Source organism: Vanellus vanellus (genome assembly GCF_965231255.1).
Source record: "Vanellus vanellus genome assembly, chromosome: 1".
NCBI classification, from domain to species: Eukaryota; Metazoa; Chordata; class Aves; order Charadriiformes; family Charadriidae; genus Vanellus; species Vanellus vanellus.
The window spans coordinates 74,624,538-74,648,181 of record NC_138905.1 but is presented as its reverse complement, the minus strand read 5'-3'; the positions used below and the strand labels follow the sequence as shown (position 1 = coordinate 74,648,181).

The following is a 23,644-nucleotide window of genomic DNA, read 5'->3' as shown; positions in this document are numbered from 1 at the left end:
CTGGAATGGGACACAGTTTAATTACGTGGTTATCAGCGGAGGCACAGCGCCATATTAGCGGGACTAGATGGCTTCTAGGATTTGGACCGAAACTCCCGCACGGCACTTCGTATGTCATACAGAGGTAGTAGCTGCACACAGGGGTCTGCGGCAGGGCTCTGTGTTACGCAGGGCAACAAACCTCTGTGGCCAGAATCCTGCTCAGCACCTTTGTCTCCTGCGAAGAGATTATTCCAAGCTTTTTCTGGCAAAGAGAAAGTGACACCAACTTTCCACGTGTAGTACCTCCTAGATTTTGGGCTAAACGACACAGAGGTAAACACGTGGAGACTGCCAAAACACTGAGCGCCTACTAATGCTGTGTAAGATGGAAACAGACAGGGCCTGTGTTGGACGATGTTATGAATTCAGGGTAAAGCATATGAGCTGTACAGGAAGATGCCCAAATGTAGGTCTACCTTCAAATTCTACCTCATAGACATTGGCACACTGGTGTTTTAGCACAAGAAGAAAATCATAAAAGTTAGTCTAAATCTGCAGTACTCTAATCACAGACTTGCTGTAGTCCCAGTGGCTTAGAAAAACAGCCCCGGCCCCATTTCCTGCTGATGAATCAGTTTTTATTTATGAATAATGAAGTCGAAAACCTCAGTCTTTAAACAAATCTTGACATTTGCTTTACATGCTGTGAGGGAACCTGCAATATAGGAACTCAGAAATAATTTTAGATAGATGGACAGACAGAAAGGTAGAAATTAAAATCAGTTGTTGCAAAATTGCCGTGAAAATGTTCCATCCCAGCACAATTCCTTTTTCAGCGCGCTAGCTCACTTGCTGCAATCCTACAGTCAGATCTGGGGAGGGAGATTCCTACCCCCTCACGTGAAAAGATCTGTAAATAGTGGGTGAAGTTAGGCAAACGTGTAAGTTTTTGCAGGATCAGGGCCATAAAACCTGAAAATTCGATGCATAATATTTGTACATACAGTTACACATACAATATTTATACATAAATGTCATCCGTTATGTTTTTCCTTCTTAAGCTGCAGACTCAATACAACAAAAATCCTGGCAGTCTCACCTCTCTTCCTAGCAAATTTTTAATAGCTGCCTTCTGCAGAGATCCCTCTTCTTACTATGACTTTACCGTTTTTACAAAATATACTAAATATAATTTACTAGTATGTTTTGAAGGATCGTAAATAATTAAACAAACAATGCTGTCAAAATAAATTTTGAAAAAGGACACATTTTCTGATGATAAACCCTTGTTTTTTACATTTTATCATTTTCACTTATCTTCTTAGGAATATACCAACAGCAACCAGCTCTCTGATTGGTCTTAATCTGAAATTTTGAAAGTTGGAAGAATATACGACTCTGATCTTTGAATTTGCATCCACAGGCAAGCTAAGCTATGAATGAGTATCGCCAATCAACTCAGTAAAACTGGTTAAAACTACCTTGTGTTTGGACAAAATAGATTTCTAATAGCTTTATCTGCCATTGTTTTATGTGTCTATAAAGACACACGGGCAGGCACAGGTACCTATGCACAGTGCCAAGCCCAAACACGGTGCGATTGAAGAATCTTGAAAAATCTTTCATTTTAAGGGATGTTTTACAGTCTTGGGTGAGCTTTCTGCTCACCATCTGTCTTAGAAAGCTTTGAGTGGGTCAAGTACGCAGAGCTTTTCTCCTTGACTATGAAAAGAAGAACCCGTTCCCCTCCCTGGATGCATACGTAACCACGAGCGGGATTCTCGCACGATTCTCCCGCATCTGGTGGCTGATACAAATGGGAAAATTCTAAGGCTCCGCAGCACCAAAGATGGCTCCTACCCCCCAAAGTGAGCTAGGGCAGTTAGAGCTGTGCCTACACGACCACTGTGAGGATGGCTGTAGACGCCGGCTATTTAACACCAGGGCAGAAAAGAGATGTCCCCGTGTGTGCGCCGGCACTGGTGCTCGGGCACACACGCGCGTGCACTAGGTGGGGTTAGGAGCTCTGCTTATCGCCGATTTTAAGCTTCTCTGACAAGTATTTTCAGCTGTTTGAAATATTGCCTAACTTCTAGTCCATTAGACTGACGTTTTTCGGTCTGAGTATCTGAATCAGGCTGAGTTTCGGTTTAAAAAATACCCTCACGTGCACAAGCACTTGCCTAATGTATAGGTATGTGTATAGGTTTGTATTCACACGCTTACACATCCACGAGAGTTTCTGAAGGTAGTACCTAACCCCGTCTTTTCCTAATCTCTTTCTGTAGATTTCTCAGTGAAATGAATTAAAATATTTACAAAAATATCTAAACAATGCATTATTAAATTGATAGGGTCCAGCAGACCCATTTTAGCACTTTTTTAACAATTTACTAAAAAAACCTCATTATCCACAAGTTTAAGTTGCAATGAACAGATGGATGACAAACGTATGCACAGATGAATTTAGTGACAAATCCATGTATCTAATTTTTATGCTCAAAACATAATACCACTGTGTCAAACATAATCCCTAGAGAATTCTAGCGCTGGGAAGGGCACCTCCTCTCATTTTCCTATAAAACTGACCCTCGAACGGAGACAACTCCATCTAAGCTACTCTCCGTGACAACAAGCTCTCTGACCTCAATGTGCAGCAGTGCTGCTGAAAAAAAAAAAAAGGCACGGAAAAACTGTGGCTTTCTAATAAAGAGACCCTAATACCTGGCTGAACTGTCAGCTCCTAGTTGCTCTCCCTACGCCAGTTAACCGAGAGCTCCCTGCTGACTTCAAAAGACTGGCCTTTTGCAATTGAGGGAAGACCTTTGTAAGGTTTCTGTCAAGAAAGAAGACGTCAGGACATCCCTCCCCATCGCATAGGTGGAATAAAGAAATGAAATGTGACGCTGGAAAGAAATAGAAACATCATCTCTTACTGCCTCAGACCTTGCTTCTCCCCGTATCTGGCAGCAAAACAGAAAGAGTTTGGAGTCAGCTATACTGTCTGTCACCTCAACGGGATCTGTAATGAATTTGCACATTTTACTCCAACTACTGTATATCTAATCAGAAAAAGATGTCCCCATATCTCCCTGATCTAGCGCCAAATAGTAAAAGGTGATTCCTTATGTTAACAATTTCAGCAGAATGGCTTATTAAAACCAGATTTTAGGGTATTATAAAATGCTTAGAAGCCCTTTAAAATGTCAACCAGGATCCCCAGAGACTGCGTAAAATGTCAGCCCAGCTCAAGCGCCTGTTTTAAGCAGAATGAATTAGCAGCGTGCTGTCGGAGGTTGTTATCCAAAACAATCAGTTAAGAGGGAAAACATCAAGCTCTCTTTGTACTTTCTATATGAAAAGGGCCATTCAGAATGATCTTGTAGATTTCTGAAGCTGATTATTTAAAAACAGGTTTAACCAGGTCTACTCTCAATTTAGAAACAGACCAAAGCTATTACAGCCCTGTCCTCAGCCTAATCACATCATACACCTCTGACCAGTATAATCCCTTTTAACCAGTATAAGGTTATTTTACCATCAACATAACCAATTCAGCCTTCTAATCCTGTTCCCATAACTAATCTAATCATCTCGTACCACCCTTTTAATCATGGGTTAATATCATCACATCTGCCATCCACAGCCAACACATTCTGCCTCTCCGACCAATTTTATCTCATTTCCATTCGCCCCCTGCTAACTTTTCATAATACTACTCTCACCAAGTCGAACTTCAAACCTCTGACCAGTCTAAACTCAGCGTATTTACCTGCAGCTGGTCAATGCTGCCATTACAATAGTGCCACATCTCCTGAGTTGTCTGCAAAACCAATGAGACCTACAGCCCAGGTAAACGTGTTCCTTGCTTAAGCTTTTACCCACCGGCCTGAGGGATGCTTAGGTCCTGTAACACAGTCTTTAACAGTAAAAATGCAACATCTCTGATTTGGTCACCGATTCTTTTTTTTTTTTTTTTTATTTCTGCAGAAGAGTAATTCATTAGCCTGAGAGATGCTCATTATTCACCTTCTGTATCATTCAGTGGGTCACAGAGGAATAACTTAGGACAGAAAGCGGTCCTGGGAATTCGAGCAAGTAGTGAAAAGCTGGACGACTACGGCATGAAATTCAGTAGGTGATGCTCATGACAACTATTGCTTGGGATGTGAAGAGTAGAGGATACAGAAATTAGTTCTGATGTTTCTTTTTTGATTTCGGGATTCTTTTCAGAATATTTAGAATAAAAGCAGCTTGTGATAGAGATCATATACCAAAGGGAAATTTAATGTAACAGGAACATAATAAAAATCCTTTAAAACTGTCAGTGTATAAAATAAAGGGATGTATTTTAGGATCTTTTCCTTATGGCCATTGATTTGAACAGAAAGTGCTATGGCACAAATCAAATACTGTGGTGTGCTACCCCACAGAATCTAGTTAGAAGAAATGTGCGGGCAAATAAACGATAGCAGTTGTTTTGTGCTTGTTCAACAGCCTAATGAAATGAACTGTTTATGTCTATTCAGTCTGTGCTTTCAAACCAAATCCACCACCACAATCACCGTAATTACAAAGACACAAGAACATTTCAGGGTTCATGTACACGCTGGGCAGCACGGTGGAAGCTCGTATCACTGTTGTCTTTGGTGCAGTCATTCTAGAGACAGTCATTCTGTTGTGTCAGGCGCTCAGCTCTATTCAGTCAAAAGTTTTTTGAGTTTTGCTACTGAAAGAACAGTGCTCTGTCCTTCTTACCTAGTATCTTGCTGATATTGGAGTTGTGCATGTCAGGGAAGGCTTGAAGGATCTTCCTCCGTTCATCTTTAGCCCACACCATGAATGCATTCATGGGGCGCTTGATATGGGGCTCATTGCTACCACGCCCTCTGGATTCCCGATAAATTCTCGACTCCGAAACTCCCGCACTTCCTACAAAGAAAGAGAAAAACATTCCCAGCTTGTGTTTCATTATGCAGCTTCCTCTGCCATCGGTAACTTATGTCAGGTGCTGCACAGTCACTGAGTCAGTGTTCACAATATATTAACGGCATTTCTTTTCACTCGAAGCAGTAGGAAATACCATATACTGCATATTGTCTAGTTTTTAGTTATTCTATTGTTTCAGTATCACATGGTATAGACTTGGTGAAGAGTTTCAATTTTTTTTTCAACACAAAGGATTAAATAGCTTTTCTAAACCATGTTTCAGCACTTAGTAATGTAAACCCAACACTTATCAACGTAGATTTTCTTTTCACTTTCTTCCTTTCTTGCTTACAGAATGCCGGTCATATTATGTTACGTATCTTCTACCTTTTTTGTGATGGGAAGGGGGTGATACATGGCAACACCAGATGTTTCTTCTTAAGCAAGTTTCTTAACAAGAAAATGAACATTTACACATCTGCCTGGTTTTGTGCTTACCTCTCCATAACAACATAAACAACAGCAGAGAAAGAAATGAGCATTATGCTTAGTTCATCAAACCGAGGAAGTTCCTACGGGTGCAAGAGTGTGCATCATATATGGATGATCAGGACTATAATTCACAGACTCGTTGTGTGGTCTCATTAATCCCACATCTATTCGCCTCCTTTATTCCCTTTTACCATCAGAAATACGTTCTTGGTCCAGTCTTGAGAAGTGCAGCGTACAAAAGAGAAGGCTAAAAATCACCTCCAGACTTAGAACACCGCACGATGAATCATTTTTTCCTGCCTTGTTTCATAGCCGCTTATTGCTAACCGCTCTTACTCCTCACAGGCCTCCCAAAGCACTTGGATTTTCCTCCAGATCCCGTTGACATGTACACACAAACCTGGAAATAAGGATAAGCCAGTTGTACTGACCGTCAGAATCTCCACTCATGTTGAAATCCATCATTGCGTGGCTGAACTTCCCGTCTTCACTCTGTTTTACTGCCAGTTGCTGAGTCAGGGTCTCCAGTGTTGTTTTGTCCTGTACGGGCAAGATGACGGGATTCAGATCAGGAAAATAATTAAACATTGTAACTGCAAAGTTCATAGGTAATGTAGAAGGTTGATAGGGAAGCCGCAAAACAGTTCATTCACAACAGTTCACTGAGCCAGGTATTTAAGAACACGTAACAATATTTTTTCTGGAAGGGCTACGGTTGCAGACTCCACCGAGTCCTTTTTAAAACATGCTTATTAGCTAGTGATGAGCAAACTTCATAGTGTTGAAAAGATTGGTTTAGTTAGGCATGATAAAATTGGCTGCACATCTGAAGAATACTTCAACTCTCTAAGTCCCCGGGACTGCAAAGCTGGACTGGAAGTTTAGATGATACACGTTCTTTTGCACTGTGTTTATTGTTTTACTCTATTTCCAGCCTGCAATCAAACTGCAGAGACACGGGCGACTTTGCCCTTTTTCTTTTTTGAAAGGCAATATTTTAGGAAGCAGCCCACAGGGGAAAAAAAAACCAACCCACCCAACCCTGTAGTTCAAACTTATTCAGGCCTTGGGAAAGGGTCAGGCTGAATCAAGCGTGATACTTGGGCAGCAGTTTGTGTTCTTGTCCAGACTGTTTTGCCCAACCCTACTGACACCCCGTCCGTCATTCATCTAGTCAGAACTATCTGTGAACCCTGGATTGCAACAGGCTCCTGCGTGCTGCCAATTAATCCGTCAGGCTGCAGCGGTGTCTAAAGACATTGCCAGAACAACATGCCAGGGCCATCAATTCCAATGTTCTCTTCAAAACACCTCGCCTCTCCCGGAATTGTTTGACTTTACAAATACAAAGGTGCTCCATTTTCCAACTGTTTTTGTTTTCCCAATGAATTTTTACTCATAAACACTCTATCTTCCTGACAATCATATGTTTAAAAATAAATCTTTCAGGAAAGCAATACTAACATTTCAAAATGTTAGGCACTGTGCCTTTTGCAAAGCTAAGAAAATGACACGATACGGAATGATAATAAAGTGGCTCCAGTTGAAAAAATTCTTTTGAGCTACTTCCTGAAAGAAAGATTGCTGTTTTGTTGCTCTATTCCACTCCTGATGACTGTAAAAGATCAACAAAGTGAAAAAACTTTCAGATTTCACATGGCAACCGGAGACTTTACAACTATTCTACGTAGCCTAATAATGTCACTGGGTTGTAGTACAGAAGAAAACAGAAAAGAGAACAATACGAATACAGAAGCGCTTCCCGCAATGTGATGTGCCCGCATCTGCAATTCAAAGAACAGTTCAAATTCGTGTAAGTCATTTGACAAAGATTTTCTTGAGTGAGTTCGAAAGGAGGCTGATCTGCCAACTTCCTACACTCGCACGCTTTAGGGAACGCGAGGTTAACTTTCCTTCTCCACACGTTCATTTTCACTGTGGATCTCTTTCGCACTCCTGATGCTCTGTCCATAAGCGGACACATCACCACCGAAACCGCGCGAGGTGAGTTAGCCTCCTGGTTTTTGCAGGAAAAGCTCATGCAGCAGAGTCAGCCTATCGCAAGCAAAAGGGTTTCTGTATCGCTTCCCGGCACAGCAGATCCAGAGAGCTTGGAGAAGCTTCGAATAAGCACCTGAACTATTCAGGCATTTAGCTTTACCAAACTCTTTGATCTACCGGTTTTAACTCAGCTCTCATTTCCAAAGCAGCCTGTCAGCAGACTGAAAGTCAGGAATAAGTTGACTTTGTATTTCTTCCAAATGGATCTCAGATACATAATGAAAGTCAACAGGTTTTCCTCAGAAAAAAAAAAAAACCATCATTCACCGTCAACTTCCCAATGATAGAGTTCAAAAATTATGTCAGAAATCATCTAAAAGTGCTGCCACCAACCTAAAATATAACAGAACATCTCCTCTTGTTGGGTATATCATGGGGGAAGGGAGTTATTCTGTTGCAGGCTTTTCTTGAATCATGTATAAACCTCTTAGAGAAACAGAGCTGAGAGCGCAAAGGGCACAGGCTTAACAGCTTTTTCTTTATGCAGTAAACGCAGCTGTTGAAGTCGGAGGCAGTTACATTCAGAACCACACTCTGCCGACATGATCTGATTGAGTCTTAAGGTCAGCGAATACTCCGGCATGCTGCCTCCAAGGTACACGCCGGGCCCAGCTCGTTTATCAGAGTTGGACTTAACAAGCCTACAGATGCTCTGCCGCTATCCATCTTGGGCGAAGTTTTGCATTTAGAGGTACAGCCACACTGGATGCAGTGAGAGAGCGCGGGCATGACCGAAGAGGGGCTGCCAAGGAACGCCAGCTGAGGGCTGAGCTCCCGGGCTGCACCGCTCAGCCCCACCGCTTGGAGGTGGCTCTGCGGCCAGCCGAAACGTGGGCCAGCGGGGAGACCACGCTCGCGACACGGTGACAACTTACTCCCTGCTACTGAAACACAGAGCATGACAGTATAATTCGATCGGCAACGATAAGGTAGCAGTTAAAAAGAACTTCTGCACAACGTTGCTCTGGAAATCGAGGACGTCAAAACAGCCAGCTGTACTTTTCTCTGTTAATGTTTAGAAATGTTTGTTTAGAAAGTCCTCAGGCAAGAGTAAGTCTAAGCCTGCTCTTTCCTAAGCCTCTGCAACAGCATTAGGAGAGCAGAAAGAGACCAGCGATACCCTGGCAGGATGCAAAAGCCTGACTATATGTAAGTAGCATTCCGATTTCCTGTCCTACGCTCTTCCCATTAAACACACGGCAGCTGATTTTCCCCAATCCTGACGTACAGAAATGCTTTTACAGTTGCAAAATATTTGAAAGGGGCTAAGCAGCGTTCCCGTGTTGTTTTGCTTGAAAGCATTCAGTTGATGACTTATTGGTTTTCGGTTGATGGATGCATCTCTTTACCTTTCCTACAGAGTATTTCCCGTTGATGGAGAAAGCATTTATGGAAACTCCAAAGAAACAAAGTAAAAAAAAAAAAAATAAAATCCTTTCTTCCCCTACCCCAAATAAACTGGCAACCCGCTGCCATTGCTAGCCCAGCCTCCCCTCACAGAACCTATTTAAGAACTTCAGACAAGAGGTCCACAATGGTTTCACGTTTATACAAAAGGAGGATCTGTTTATCATCATTATCTTAATTCAACAGCAAATTACACATTCTTAGAACTGCCACAACTCTGCTGTGTTGGATTCACTGTGCAAACAGCAGCAAGCAGTGGTACCATCCAGTGAACACAGGTGGAGTACCCGCGTGTCGGGTTCAGCAGCACGCTTCAGTAAAGTAGTTGGGATACAGCACTACAACTCAGCAGGCAGTGGTACACTCCTGCACACTACACTGGACCGACCGTGCCTTGAACTTATTTTATCATTACCTCAAGCTCTACATCCAATTGTCTTGCTGGGCAGAGAAAGAAATGGGGAAGAGAGTGCAGCTGATGAAATCGTACAGACTTTCCGGTTTTTAAAGCTACAGGGAAATAACCAGGGTGATAACCCCTTCCTTTCAGATCTGCCCCACACCCCAAAGGTATAAAATGCTACCCATCCCGTGAGCAATGCACAAGTGGCATCAACTGCAGCCTGGAACCAATACTGCTGGGACAAACAGGCAAGGTTGGTCCAAACCCAGGGAAGTGGTGTAAAGAATTGCTTGTGAGACCTGCTAAAAATCAGACAGCGCAAACCAGCGAAAACAAACGGTAAGGAGCGCTTCTGCTCTTGCAGGAGGAGAAACGTAGGGATCTCTTGCTAAAGACGAAGTGATTCTTTTTCTTCTGAATTTTGGATCAGGCCCCAGAGGGCTGAAATACATCTTACAAACATCTTTCTCCTTTATGAAGAACTTGGGCAGAGGTTGGGAAAAACTATCCTAATGGTCATTTCTATCGGATTGTAGGAGAGAGTCTCCGTAGGGGCAGCGAGAGCTCTGTTGTCCGGATCATTTAAAATTGTAATGGGCAAAACAGAGAAGATAATGCTGTAGAGAGCAATCAGTCCCACAATAGCCCAACTGTTCAAACATAACCGGAAAAGTTCCATCAATAGCCACAATGTGATGAGACGTTTCTAAAACTTTATTAATCAGAGAAAGGAATCTGCTGGAGAAGATTGATTTGTACCACAGCTCCTAGGAACGGTCTAATTATATTTAAAAGAACAATGAAAAACACATACACACATGGAATGTGTCATGTAGAAAAAAATATATAAAAAATGACTAAGCACCACAAGTCAGACTCAGTTTTGTGGTCAGCTGCAAAAGTTCCTTGGCTCTCTGTCATGGATAGCTGTCATAGTTTAACAAAACATTGATCTAAAAATGACAAGAACTTGGTTGCAGTCTCTTGCATAGAAGAAACATAAAACAAGAAGAGTCAAAACATATGTAGAACAGCCTGATAACATTTGCCAGAACTCCTCCCACTACCAGACAAACGTGAAACAAAACCTTGGAAGGTTTGAGAAATCAAGACCTTCCGATATATTTGCCTACTTTCCTCTGCCCTCGCTGCTCCTGTCTTGCGCTGGATGGTGGCACCAACGCTCAGAGTGCACCTGAGACCAGGCGCACGCCTCCGCTCCTGAAGGACTCCGCAGTTCTTGCGGAATACTGCGAATGCTGGGCATATGGCAACGGATCCCTCCTCCCCCTCTTTGAGACATCCTTTTGGCTGGGGTATTTGGCAAACACTGACAGTACTCTGAACTCCGTTAGAATTGTATTTTGGCAAGAGCTGTTTTTCCGATTGCATAATTCAAGGTTAGCAGTTTTACTGAAGCAGTCCACTCTTCACTTTTCTACTCCCATAACCCTGCCCCCATTTCCCCTGATATGAATATTTTTCCTCTCAGTCCGATGCCTGCAGAGATACAGCCAGAACACCAGAGGAGGAGTGTTCAGGCACATCTTTTCACATTCCTGCTTTTCTTCTTCCAAGTGAACTGAAAGGCCAGGCAAAAAAAAAAAAAAAAAAAAAAAAAATCCAGAGTAGCGGGAGAGAGCCAAACATGGTTACATATGGAGTGCAAGGAGAAACTCGCTCATCAGTTCTTGCACCTAAGAATTACAAATACGTTGATGGACAGAGTGCCTGCTACCTTTGTTCCCTTCAGTGTCAATACATAAAAAGAAACAGATGGCTGCCTGTTATTGTCCTTTTTAGTGTCCTATTTCCCCCCTCCCTCTCCAAGCGCAGTTTGTCCAGCCATTTACCATCCTGCTCTGTGGGAAAAATTCCCACATCTGAACTCCAAAGGTGGTATTTTCAAGTAGATTTAGCTTCGATAAGCTCCTTTTAATCTTAGATTGTTGAGCAGGACCTGTGACATCATCTAACGTGCTTTGTGGTGCTGAGGCAGAAGGCTTCTCTAAGCAAACCCCAGTAAACATCAAACGTTCAGACACATACCTTGGTCAATATGCACCAAATCTTGAAGTACTAGGCAGATTAGCTGCTAGACTACGATCCCACAATGAAAGTTCACTTCTGTTTATGACAGAAAAACATCTTTAATTATCAGACACATTGGTGGTGCCAGGTGTTATCCATTCATCATCATGATATTTTCCTCAGCTCTCCAAAAAGGTGAAGAGTCTTATCCTACATCTGACAGGAGTGAAGATTTTGTAAAAGTAATCTTTCTGTGCAGTTCCTCTGTCTCTTGCAATAATAAACATCAGAATAGCTTGCGTTACAAAATCTTCATCCACAGTCTTTCAAAATGTGGAAAACATGAGGTAGGAAAGCATTACGGACGACAGAGAGCTGGAAGAACTTAGAGGAACCACTGGCAGGAGAGAGAGGTGTGCCCAGAGGTTTGCACACGATGAATTATTTGCAGTCCAGGCTCCACTCCTGTGTATTAATGCCACGGCACTTCAAAAGAGGTACTGTGCACACTGTCTATGTCTCAGTCCAAACCACGTTACGGTCCAGATCGTGTTACACCTGTAACTGCTGTAAGAGAATTTCTGGTTCTTTTCCGAGGGATCTTCTATTTAGATTTAGGTTTTTCTGTGTAACAGATCACATTGCCCAAGTGTTTTTCACTCATCAGTGAATTTACCCACAACATTTCACAAAGAAAGGCAGTATTATTAACTCTGTTTACCAGATGGGAAACTGAGTCACATATTAAGTGTCTTGCCAAAGGTTCCTTAGTAAGACTGGTAGTTTTAGGAACCGAAACTAGCACTCCTGAATCTTACCTAAAAATTATAACCTCAAGCTTATAATTTCTTTGTGAGTGTGGAACTGTGACTCTTGCCGATGGCACATATTAGTCGGGAAAGCAAAATAAATAAAAATAAGAGCAGTTACAGATCCGCCATTACAATGGAGCTTGCTTAAGTAACGCTCGCAGGGCTGTAAAACTCATAAAAAAGCACATGCATGAAATGATAAAATAGAGTGAGACTTTCAAATGTTGACTCAGTAATTGTTAAAGCCCTTCTGGCTGCACAATTTTATAGTCTTCTACTGTACTAATGAAAAGGGAAGAAACAACAAAGAAGGGTTTTAGCCTTCCAATTATATAAACTCTGTGGACCACCAAAGAAGATGAAAGATTATTTATAATGTCACAGCAATTTATCATTTGGGAGATTTTTTTTGTTGTTGTTGCATCAAAGTTTAGTATGAAGAAACAATGCATTCACCACCCCCTCAGCTCTTTCAGTCTTGCTTATCAGAGATCTCTTTTTCATGGAATAATCCACCCACAGAACCTAAAAGCAGCATTAGAAGCAAAAAAATAAAACAACTTTCTTCATTTGTGGTTCTTCCTGATTTTATGCTACTTCTTTCAGAATTATTACATTCAGTCTTAATTGGGGCTACATCATTTGGTAAAGGAACCACATCTTTTGGTTTATGGTACACATTCAAATCCAGATTGGTTCAATACTGCCTGAAAATCATTGTATCTGCTTCATAATCTATATGAAGTGCTATATGGACTGAGTAGAGAGGTGCCCTATTAGGTGTTATAGGGGAAAAATCAGATGGATCGAGTAGGCCCAGACATTTAAGTACTCTCCTCTCAGGGACAGACACCCAGTCACAGGGAAAATGTACTGAAATTTGTATCGTCATTTTCTTTGCCGTACGTTGTGGATGCAGGTCTTTGGCTTCTAAGGGCTCTCAAGTCAGTACCTTTTAAAGCACTGAAGGCAAGACAGAGTCCACTGAAATAAAAAGAGAAAAATCCTCAATAACTTGGCAGCCTTAAGTGTCAAGTCCCCGAGATTTTTTTTTTTTTTAAATTCTTTATTCGTGAAAGAATGACTACCTCATTAAAATATATTATTTGACTTGGAAACAAACTGATGGAAAGTAGCAATTCTACAGGAAACGAGGAGACAGAGGTCCTCCTTTTCTTTGGTTATGAGTTCTGAGAGATAGTGTAAATCAGTACTTTTAAATGAAAACGCAGGTTGGGCTGGCCCAGCCCATTACTTTAAAGAGGAATTAAAAAGGAAAGCAAAAGCAAAGCAAAAGCAAAGCAGAATGATGAGACACTGCTTCTTTCCTACAAAAGTTTTTACCATGTGGGCATAGGCATGGACCTCAACCAGATCCAGCTGTAACCCGCTGACTGCAAATAGGTTAAGAGTTACACGACCCGGTTTCTCATCTAGACTGCTTTCGGGGCTGACCTGCTCTCTAACTTGGCGTGAATTGTTCAGTCGCTGCACCTTAGTTTCCCCAACTGAGCAGGATGGAGATCGTGACATTTTCCCACCATTGTGAAGAGTGTTGAGAAATCTGCTGTGTAAATTTTAACGAAGGATTTCACAGCAAGTCAGAAAGAGCTGCTACAACTGATCAGCAAGGCAAGGAAGGGTTAATTGAGGAAGAGAGGTGGTACACCAAAAATTAAACAAGATGAAAATCACAACCCACACAGGATATCCTGGGAAAGAGGGTCTACGCGCACGTAAAGAGAAAGCAAGAACACAGTCTCTGCTTTCCTGGCAATTGTTTATTAAACAATGGGTGACTCAACCGCACAGCAGCGTTACAGATATATTGACTATTCTGTTCCGGTTTTCCCTAGAAGGTATTAAAATTACAAAGGCTGCTCTACCTTTGCTTACATTTCTTCCAGCCCTAATGAAGAAGCTGACGTGCCACCTTTTAAGAAAGAAACCACATCATTTTCCCAGTCAGGCAGTAAGGCTTAGCTCGTCTACTCCCCAGCATCAGCATCGATGCAATTAAAAGTAAAGTTCTGCACCCCCAAAACGTACTAGCGGCTGTTTGCCACACAGCTGAGTGAACACCTGCATAGTAGGACGGGCAGAACAGGACAAGGTGATCCCCAGGAGACTAAGCGGACACAGTTCACAGAAGAATCAGGCTCAGCCTCTCTTACACCGAGGAGAGGTATTGCACTGACGCTGGTGCCCATGAATGTGCTGAAAGCCCTAGCTATTGGAGGCACGTGATTATGTAAAAATAATAATAAATCTCAGGAAGTAATTAGTTCTCATGGCTGTAGGGCACAGCTTAGAACTTAAACCCAAAGACTCAAAAAGCTCAAAAGACATAACAAGAACTCCAAATCAATTGTATGTTTTTTTTCAGGAGGAAGTTGATCCATCTTTATTGGGCTTAATAAAATTTCCACTACAGTATAACAGCTGCAGTCCTCCCTGATCCACACTAGCCTGTGAATGTTTCCAATCTCTGCCCTTTGGAGTGAACGAAGTCTTAAATTCCCGTTCAGACTTTAGCACCTGCAAGGATCCAGGGTTCTTCCCCTGCCTCTTTGCTTGCTCTTCTCCTTGACTTCAATGGGAATTTCACGCGCACATTCATGGGCAGAATTTGTCCCTCCCTCTTCACATCTCACTTTTTATTAGCTAACCCTGCCCATGCATCCCTGCCATAATGATGTACTAAAACCACACACACATACACATTAATTTTTCTCTGAAAAATGTATCTGGGCATTTAATAGATGATGGTCAATCAGGAAAAAAAAAAAAGGGGGGCATTTTCAAATAAAGAGCTAAAGTCCTTGGGGGAATGAAAAAAAAAATCTTCATTGCAGAATTTCTCCCTCCCATGCGTAGGCACTTGCTAACTGAGAGTAGTGGCACTGTGACAAACGTAGCAAAACCAAAGGCAGGCTTTACTAAAAGAAAAGGGGGGAGGGGAAGTCTTCCACTGGCCATCTGTGAAAATAAGGCATGTGGCCATTAAATGCAGAGGCTGTAAATATAAATATACACAAGCTCCACAAAGCAAATGGCGAAAGGAAAAAAAAAAGGGGGGGGGAGGGGGGCAAAAAGGAATAAACTTTCAGCTGAAGCAAATCAAAATGTTTAATGCTTGGTTACCAGCGCTGGGCAAAACCAATTTTGATCTTTGCAGTGTGCAAACTTGACATGTGTTTTTAATTAAATTTGAGAAAAGTTTCAGGAGAGATGACAATGGATACAGTAGCCCTGTTGAATAGAGGACTCCTTGAACACGAATGATCCTGTTGAGCGTGCTGATTGGACTCACTGAAAGGTTGACATACAGGGTGATGGATGGGTGATGACATAATACCTGCTCGCCTTCTCGTCGTGCTTTTTGAAAACTGTCTGCTCTGTGGTGATAGCATTAACAAAGACGATGGCAACCCGCATACAAGAATTTCTGCCGGCAAAGAACCTCAGTAAGAGAAAATGAGGAAGAAGGTAGGGGAAAGGGTAATAAGAAGGAGACGTACAGTTGTTAGGCTAATATGTTAACTCCCGTGTTGTGGGACCGTAACAGTCCATTGTCTGCAAGATACTCCTTGGTCCTCACATCATCTAGTAATTATTCCAAACAGAAGGATCTCTGCTCACACCGCGAGACGAGAACAAAAATATTACACTGATCATCTTTCCTAGTGTTTTACAGGCCAGCGAGGAATAGAGTGAGCTACAAATTACAGGACATATATATTAGCAGTCTGCTGAACTTGCAGGGAGACGTGTGTGTGTATGTAATGTCTGTGGGTAATACAGCCTCTGCTAGTCACTGGGAATGCTAAAGTATTTTTCCAGTAAAATACTACGGAGATTATGAAAAGGGGCAGGTTTTAACTCTTACAAAGTGATTTAGTTTATGATGTTAGTACTGCACCTCTGGACTTATTTCCCGTGGATTTCTTCTGTCAGGGAAGCCCAGCTTGCACCAGGTCCTGCTCTTCCCAGTTCCAATCATTACAACTTATTCACTCTAGTCTGACCCACAGCCTGTCAGTGTCTGCAGCAAGCACGGGGTCAGATTCTGTTTTACCAACCCTTTTCCTTTCTTCTCCCTGCTCTTCTCTCCTCCATTTTTTTCTCAACTTTCTGGTTCGAATTTAACTATTAGGGGAAGAAAAAAAAAACGTTATTAAAGTAAAATTCTCTACTGCAAGAGAAATTTAAATCCCATGTGTTAAACCAGCTCCTCCTTATGCCTTTAGTAAAGTGAGCTCCAGTGTTTTATTTCTCAAAGACAGCAGGATCTGCGGGTTTGAGATTCTTAATATCCCCCTCCTCCCCGAGGGGAGAGCAGGGACAGAATTCATTTCAGCTCAGCAGATCACAGCAGTTTCTTAAGAGTTAACTCTGCTATCCCCATCCATCAGGCAGCCAGCGAGGCATCAGGAAGGAATGATGGATGTAAAATTATTACAGGGCTGCCACCCGATATACTTACTGCCATTTGTAACTAACGCTGGAACTGACACACTTTTTTCATTATTAAACATCCACATTAAGTCAACATTGGTCACTGTCATTTCATGTTTGGCACTCTCTTAAGGGGAAGAGGGAGAGGTGGGGGCGGGAGTGGGGAGGATGGTGGGAGGAGGGATGGGTGGGAACGGGAGGAAAGGCATCCTGAACCCGGTGTTCCGTAAGCATGAGTAATAAATAGGCTCCTGCTTACAATGCTGGAATAAATATTGTTACAAATAGCTCTTTAGTTACAGCCCAGCAGACAAGTACATGTCAGAGCCTTTTAAAAGGACACACTCCAAGCGGTAACAGGGAGAACTCGTATCACAGGTTAAGAAACACTTCAGCAGAGGAGGTGTACGTGTTCGGATGCACTCATCTCGGAGCGTGCCACGAGTGTGACTGCGTCCGTACACGTCTGAAATGCTTGTGTGGCCGTGCATACTTATACAACTGCCCCAGCCGCCGGCACCTTCAGCGGCAGGCACCGGCATTCGGAAACTGGTACCAGTGTACACAGACACATGCTCACATACCTTCCTGTGTGCCCCCCGTCCTCCTTTTTTTCACAGCTCCCAGGGTACGTACACAAATGTTGGAGAGTCTGACTACAGAAAGAAAATCACTGGCTAGCTCGGCGCCTGTTTGTGCTGTGTATCTCCGAAAAGACTGCACTGTAGGCTGGTATGCATGCACACACATGCTGGCTCTTGGTGTTTGTGTACGTCTCCTTTGCAGAGGGAACAGGCAATTTTGGGGCCGAAGAAACAGACCAGAGTCCGCTTGCTGATGTTGCCCATTGCGGTGTTTGCATGAAATGATAATCTGTGCTCTAAGCTACATGTATATAAGGTAACACTGTTTATGTATAGTACATTTCAAACTATAATTAACTGTAGATGACAATTACAAATAAAACTATGCTCCTGGGTTTCCAAGAAACCAGAAAAACATATACACACACTTCTCATTTATACATGGAAATGTTTCCAAGAAAAGTAATGTAAAAATATGTTTTATTGCATTTGCAATTAAAATAGGTTTTAGTAAAATCCATGTTCATCATGATGCTCATAGTTTTTACTGTAACCCTCTGAAAATCGAATCCCTCAAGATGGTCCAAGTTGGAAGCCCGCAAAGTGACTCACCCAAATCATCCTAGCCATCTTTAAAAAACCTTTTCTCATTTATGACTCCTTTTGAACAGTGTCTCTCCAATTCCACAAAATTCCTGTCTGACTACTGCCTTACAGCTGGCAGGTCTGGCTGTCCACAGGGATCAACCCATCTGGGGACACGAGCCAGGTAACAGGTCATGTTCATGTGTGCAGAAAAGCCCTAAGAGCTTTAACAAGAGACCGACAAAGGTGATTTTCAGCCCTGAGCCTGCCCAGCTACCCCTGGCAGATAAATCCCTACCAAGGGTCCAACATACGTGTTCAGAACTGCACAGAGCCCACCTTCGCTGGTAGGCTGCAGCAGCAATTCATGCAACGAAGAACTGAACAGGTCTCAGAGAATCGTGGGTGTCCATAACTACACCAGTCATAGCAGAAAAGAAGGGATGAAAATTTAGGACAGCCCCAGAGAAGTGTTTGTTGCCTACAAAGTCTGAGGTAGCTCTACAGGAAGAAAAGTCTTTCTTCTGTACGTAACTATAGACATAATGTACATTTCTAAGGACGAATATGTCCACGGACACACAGCTACATTAGGCTAACACTCTTTTAATTCCACCCACCCCCCGCTCCCAAAATCTCCCTCTCAGGAAGCAACCAGTGAGCAAACGTAACATCCCAGAAGTTCAGGGGCTGCCTGTAAGTCCCCTGGCGGGACACTGAGCTTCTGAAGGGAAACCCTCAGCAGTAACACCGCAGCACTCTATTTCTACCCACCTTCCCAACTATCTCTTTTTCTTTCCCTTGAGAATGGGGGAAAACAGAATAAAATTTAATTCAAAATGGCAACACTTGCCTCCCTCTCCAAACCAAACACCAACAGGAAACTTCAATGAAATTCAAAAGGGAAATTGCAGTTACCACTGCACAACACATACACATCTCTTAATAAGAGAAAATTTTAAGGCCCTAGATCAAACAGGCACAAACTTTAGAGAAGTTAGTGTGTTTGTCTGGAACTGAACTTCACAGCTGGCTAGTCAGTGGATGGCACAGAGCATCCATGGGAAAGGAGAAAAAAATGCCTAAACTTTACAGCCCACATATTTTCCTCTTTTGGGTCAAATGCAAGAGACAGCTCGGGAGACCCTACAAGTTAAAAAGCGCAACTTCTTAACTACCGCTTAGTGGCTTAAGTGGTCACCCCAGCAACTCAAATGCCATTTTAGTCTAGGGAGAGCTCAGACTTGGTTCTATCCTTTCCTGTCTCCATGTTAAAAATAAAGTAAAATAAAATACAGTAAAGCAACATGAAATGAAATGAAATGAAATGAAATGAAATGAAATGAAATGAAATGAAATGAAATGAAATGAAATGAAATGAAATAAATCAGTGCACCCCGATAAAGTTTTGGCACTTACTGTATCGAAAACCCCAAACCCTACAGTTGCTTTTGAAAAATTTTCGATTGAGCAAACAATTTTTTCTTCCTGCTACCTTGTAAAAGAACTCCTCTCTGCCCTCCACGAGCCCACCAGGAGGCATGAATTAGAGAGGAAAATAAACTTCAACTGGGGTTGAGGGTGAGAAGTGAAAACAGAAGGGGGAAGGAGAATCCCAACAATAGGAAAGTAACAGAATAAAGTGAATGCAGATGGTTCCACTCCTGTTACTTAATCAAAAGGCTGTGCAGAGTCACTAGAGCCAGCATAAAGTCATGTGTTAGAACAACAGCTGATCTGTATTAAAGAAGATTAACTCGCAATGCCATGGTGGAGGGCCTGGGATTATTTTATGTACTTCCATTGCCGAACAAGCCGTCAGCACAATTACTGCCCTCCGATGTGAATGACTGATCTGTAACCACAGCTAAACAGCATGCTGCTTAGGGGCCTGGGTGCTTCAGGAAGATGAATTTCCATACCATCAAAGTGCTTTTAATGGGCTTCCTGATCCAACCACAAGGCCTGCTTTGCAAGTATATAGAACTCAGGATGAAGGCTTCCTGTCCAAAAGGATTTGGTCGGTTGTCACTTGACAATTCCCAGCCAGCACAAGGGAGGAGAGGGGGGAGATAGGTAGAGTTGTCTCTGCTTTGGAGGATTAAAAAAAAAAAAAAAAAAAAAAAAAAAGGAAGAAAAAAAAGGGTACAGATGCTTTCTGAATGCAACCAACTGCTGTATCCACAGCTGAATTCAATGCGCTTAACAAATAACGGCAATTTAGCCATGCTTGCGAGGAATAGCTTGAGTCACTTTGCATTAGCATCTGGCTGAGTGTTAAAGTCATTTCTACATGGGGAGCAGAGAAAAGAAATTTCTGCTCCGAGCATCCTTTCAAGAATGCTTAAATATTTGAATATAAATTCCTTTGTGCTTGTGATCACTTCTTCTTATATCTGACACTCTGCTTTTCCCTTTTCCCTTCTGGTACTCTTCCATGTGAAACGCCGTAAACATGCTCCATCCCTCTCTTTCTTCCTCTCCCCCCCGTACCAGCGCTCTTATTCTTCTCAGAGAGATTGTATGTACTGCCAGATACCTATTACACTGACCTCTTTCTTCCTTCCCCTTCCTCTCAAGAAAGTGCATGAAATTGGAGTCATTTCTACATCACTTACACCCAGGATAGCCTGATGAAAAAAGTACAGTAGTGAGAGACTCACATGTACATTTAACATTCATTACCCAGACTGCTGGCTTCTCACAGCTTATTGATCAAACTCCCTCTAAAACCAGGGAAAATGGAAAGCTATCCAAATTAGCAATCTGCTCATTCTGGACAATATTGTTTGACTCACAAGCTTCCTAGGATGACTGACTTTCAAGTTTCTGCTAAATAGCTGATCATTTTTATTCATCCTATTTATCTGCCTATCTCAGTGATTCACACAAGGCCTTCCAGTGAAAAGCCACTAGAAGCGGTTTAAATAAAATTCAGCTTACACCAAGCGCAACAACGGTCATCTCTGTTGTACTGCACGATGAAGGCTCTAGCACCTCAGAAAATATTGCAGGGGAAGAGAAGAATTGAGGAAAAGTCTTGCTGAGCATACGAAGTTGAGATGCACACAAGAGTTTGGACGCGTATCTTAGGTGGCAGTATTATAAGGACAGTTCCCTATAAATGTGGCAGCGAGGACTGGCAGGCCTATTTATCCTCTGTAAGCCAAGGCAGCGCACAGAAAGACATCAGGTATTTCCAGAGAAAAGCAGCAAATCACAACCTCTTTGACACACGCGACAGTTACAGCACATACAAATTTTACGAAAGAATATTCACTTTGTCGATATTTTGTTATAGCACAGCTTCACAGGCCAGTGCAAAAGCAGAAGGTGGTAAGGCCCATATGTTCTTCCGCCTCTAAGTTTCACTGCAAATATTTGGTGCGGTTTGTGTTGTCAATTCTCCATTTTTTTCCATTTTGTTAAGTCATTTAACGTGACATGACAGTGCTACATTGCAATGGTCACAAAATATCGTACATGACAACCTCACAAGGCTAAATACCCAGAAGCTGAGCCTGAGTATCACCAAAGCTTATGTTCCTAAAGAAGCTTGAATATTTTCAAATCCAGCTCATCTCACAAACACATGTAAGCATTTCCATAAAGCAAGATTTCCACTTAGACCCAGAGATTTCTAAGATCACCTTCCCATAACACACATTGACAGGCCGGAACAGAGAATTAGTGGCCTCCAAAGTTCTCGTGAGGGCTTTAACTGTCTCTGCCTCCTCCCCACTCTCCCCCAGGGGTCTCCGGGTCTCTCTCTCATGTCATCCTTTGGTTGTGGCTTTCATTTTACCTTTCGCTTTTTTGGAAAGAAGCAACTATTCGGTATTATAGTGGGGGAGAAGAAAATAGAGCAAGAAAAAGGAGGGAAAAAAAGGAGGAAGAACCTCTGTATCTGTAGGGAGAGCCAAACGCAATCTCTGACCCTTTGCAAAGGGAGTCTCGGAAACTCACCTTTTCTGTCCTGCAGTTATTGAGACCCAGGCTGTTCACAACCGCCACCTTCCCATCCAGCACCTGTTGTTCCCTCCGAAGTTGCTCCTTCATCTGCCGGGCCTCTTGGATTGCCTTGGTAACAGCATCGTGGTCATTTAAATAACCTGACGACGTGATAGAAGAAAGGATATCTTAAAAAAAGAAAGTTACAAGAAAACACTTTAGCTTTCATCGACGAAACGCACCGACAGTTTATCATTATTAATGAGAAAGAGTTAAAAGGTAATGCCCAGAAACCCTCCCGTGCTTTGTAATTCTGTTCTTGTTATGACAGAGCCACCTGGATAGAAAGCACGAGAAACCTCAGTGCCAAAATCACCGTCCTGATATTTGATCCCATTAGTTTCAATATTTCCCTGACGCTGCAGAGGTTAGCCCTGCGGTTTGCATGCAGCAGGATGTAACCGGATAAGAGTTTAGGGGAAGCTTTGATCCCGCCAGCAATCCCAAACTCTTAAAAATAGCCCATTTCATTCTTCCCCTTCTTAAAACTCGTGAATACATTAAAATAAACCACAGGTGGCGGTGGTTTGCTATAGATATGAAACGCATAATGGCTGGGGAAGAGAAACCTCATCCACTGAACGCTCCCCACCACCACCTGTCATTCAGAAATGTATAAGAAACCACAGCTACACGGACCTACATTCCCGCTCCTATTCATGCTGCTAATAGTAGGTCAAATGTCCACTGTTTTGCTGCAAATTCACAGCCTAGGGCTTAGCCTTAGTAGTCACTGAATTATTTCCTTTTAAAATGTTACAAGCATCACCGGCACAGCTAATACTATTTAATTTTAAATGTGACACTTTGTCATTTTTTTTTTTCCTTTAGCGTACTGTAGATTATACTTATTATGATCTGCATGTGATTTGTAGGATAGAATACTGATGGGAGACTCCGAGCCCCGGTCTATTTTTCAAACATTAAAGGAGAGGCTAATATCTATCAATCTCCCTCCCCCTCGCCACATCCCCACACGCGCCCGCACGCACACACTTCTTTCTGTCTTTTAACTAGGGCATAAAAACGGCATAAAATGAATCTGTAATATGAAATTGCCCAGAAAAGGGACTTCTGTTTGTGACATGAGGCTAAATCTAACCAGATCCATTGGTGAATTGTGACAGATGGAGGGACTGTGAGACAGAAGGCAGGCACTAATCACACACAAAATGACCGGCTTGCCTCAACATGTTCCATGGATTCCAGCAAACTTTACACCCTAATCCATTTTTAGAACAAAAAACATCTGGGCCATAAATCCTCTAATCTGCCAAAACACGCTATTAAATCCCATGATTTGTTGAAAAACACTAAGATTAAAGAAAGGAAATATAAAATGGCTAACTGCCGTGTTAGGAAAGTGTTATTAATACTCTTTCTTTGTCTCAATTATGAATGTTCTGTTCCTAAAGAGCCTTGTCTAATCATGTCAGATTACACATCCTTGTTGTATCGCTCGACTCTTCTATCTGATCCGCTGATTGCCAAAAAACGTAGGACATTGTCTTGCCGCTTAAAACATTTCAGGGGAAGAAGCTGATGTTAGATTAGTTCAGCGCTGCGCTGCTGTCAGGATTTTAGTTCGGTTTGGGGTTTTATTGTTGATTTTTTAGACTGCGGACAGAATGGGACTGGTATTCCTGACTTCCTTGGCATGCGAAAACTAGAAAGAAGAGTTTCTGTGCGGCTCGACTGTTATTGGTTGTTCTAACAGTTCACTTCTGGCTAAATACCCAGGAACCCTAAGAGTTTAATATAAAATAACTTGATCCATATTGCTTTTATCCAATGACCCAGATCAGTAATTCCCAGCCAATGGAATTCCAGTAATTCCGGCTTTCCCAGCACAAGGAAAGATATAACCTGCACCAGCACAGTGCTACCAG

General features: G+C 42.4%; 1 protein-coding gene across 5 annotated transcripts in view; it reads right to left on the bottom strand.

Annotated features, from left to right (window-relative positions):
- SOX5 (SRY-box transcription factor 5) overlaps positions 1–23,644 on the bottom strand; it is a 293,938-nt gene that overhangs the window by 5,738 nt on the left and 264,556 nt on the right. For 3 of the 5 annotated variants that reach the window (XM_082498315.1, XM_082498316.1, XM_082498318.1), the window contains exons 11-13: positions 21,711–21,856; positions 5,831–5,943; positions 4,741–4,910 (exon numbers count right to left, since the gene is read on the bottom strand). In XM_082498315.1, the coding sequence (XP_082354441.1) occupies positions 4,741–4,910; positions 5,831–5,943; positions 21,711–21,856 (429 nt within the window). Of the gene's footprint in view, positions 1–4,740; positions 4,911–5,830; positions 5,944–21,710; positions 21,884–23,644 lie in introns of all 5 variants that reach the window. The other 2 variants (XM_082498314.1, XM_082498317.1) reach the window with 1 other exon arrangement.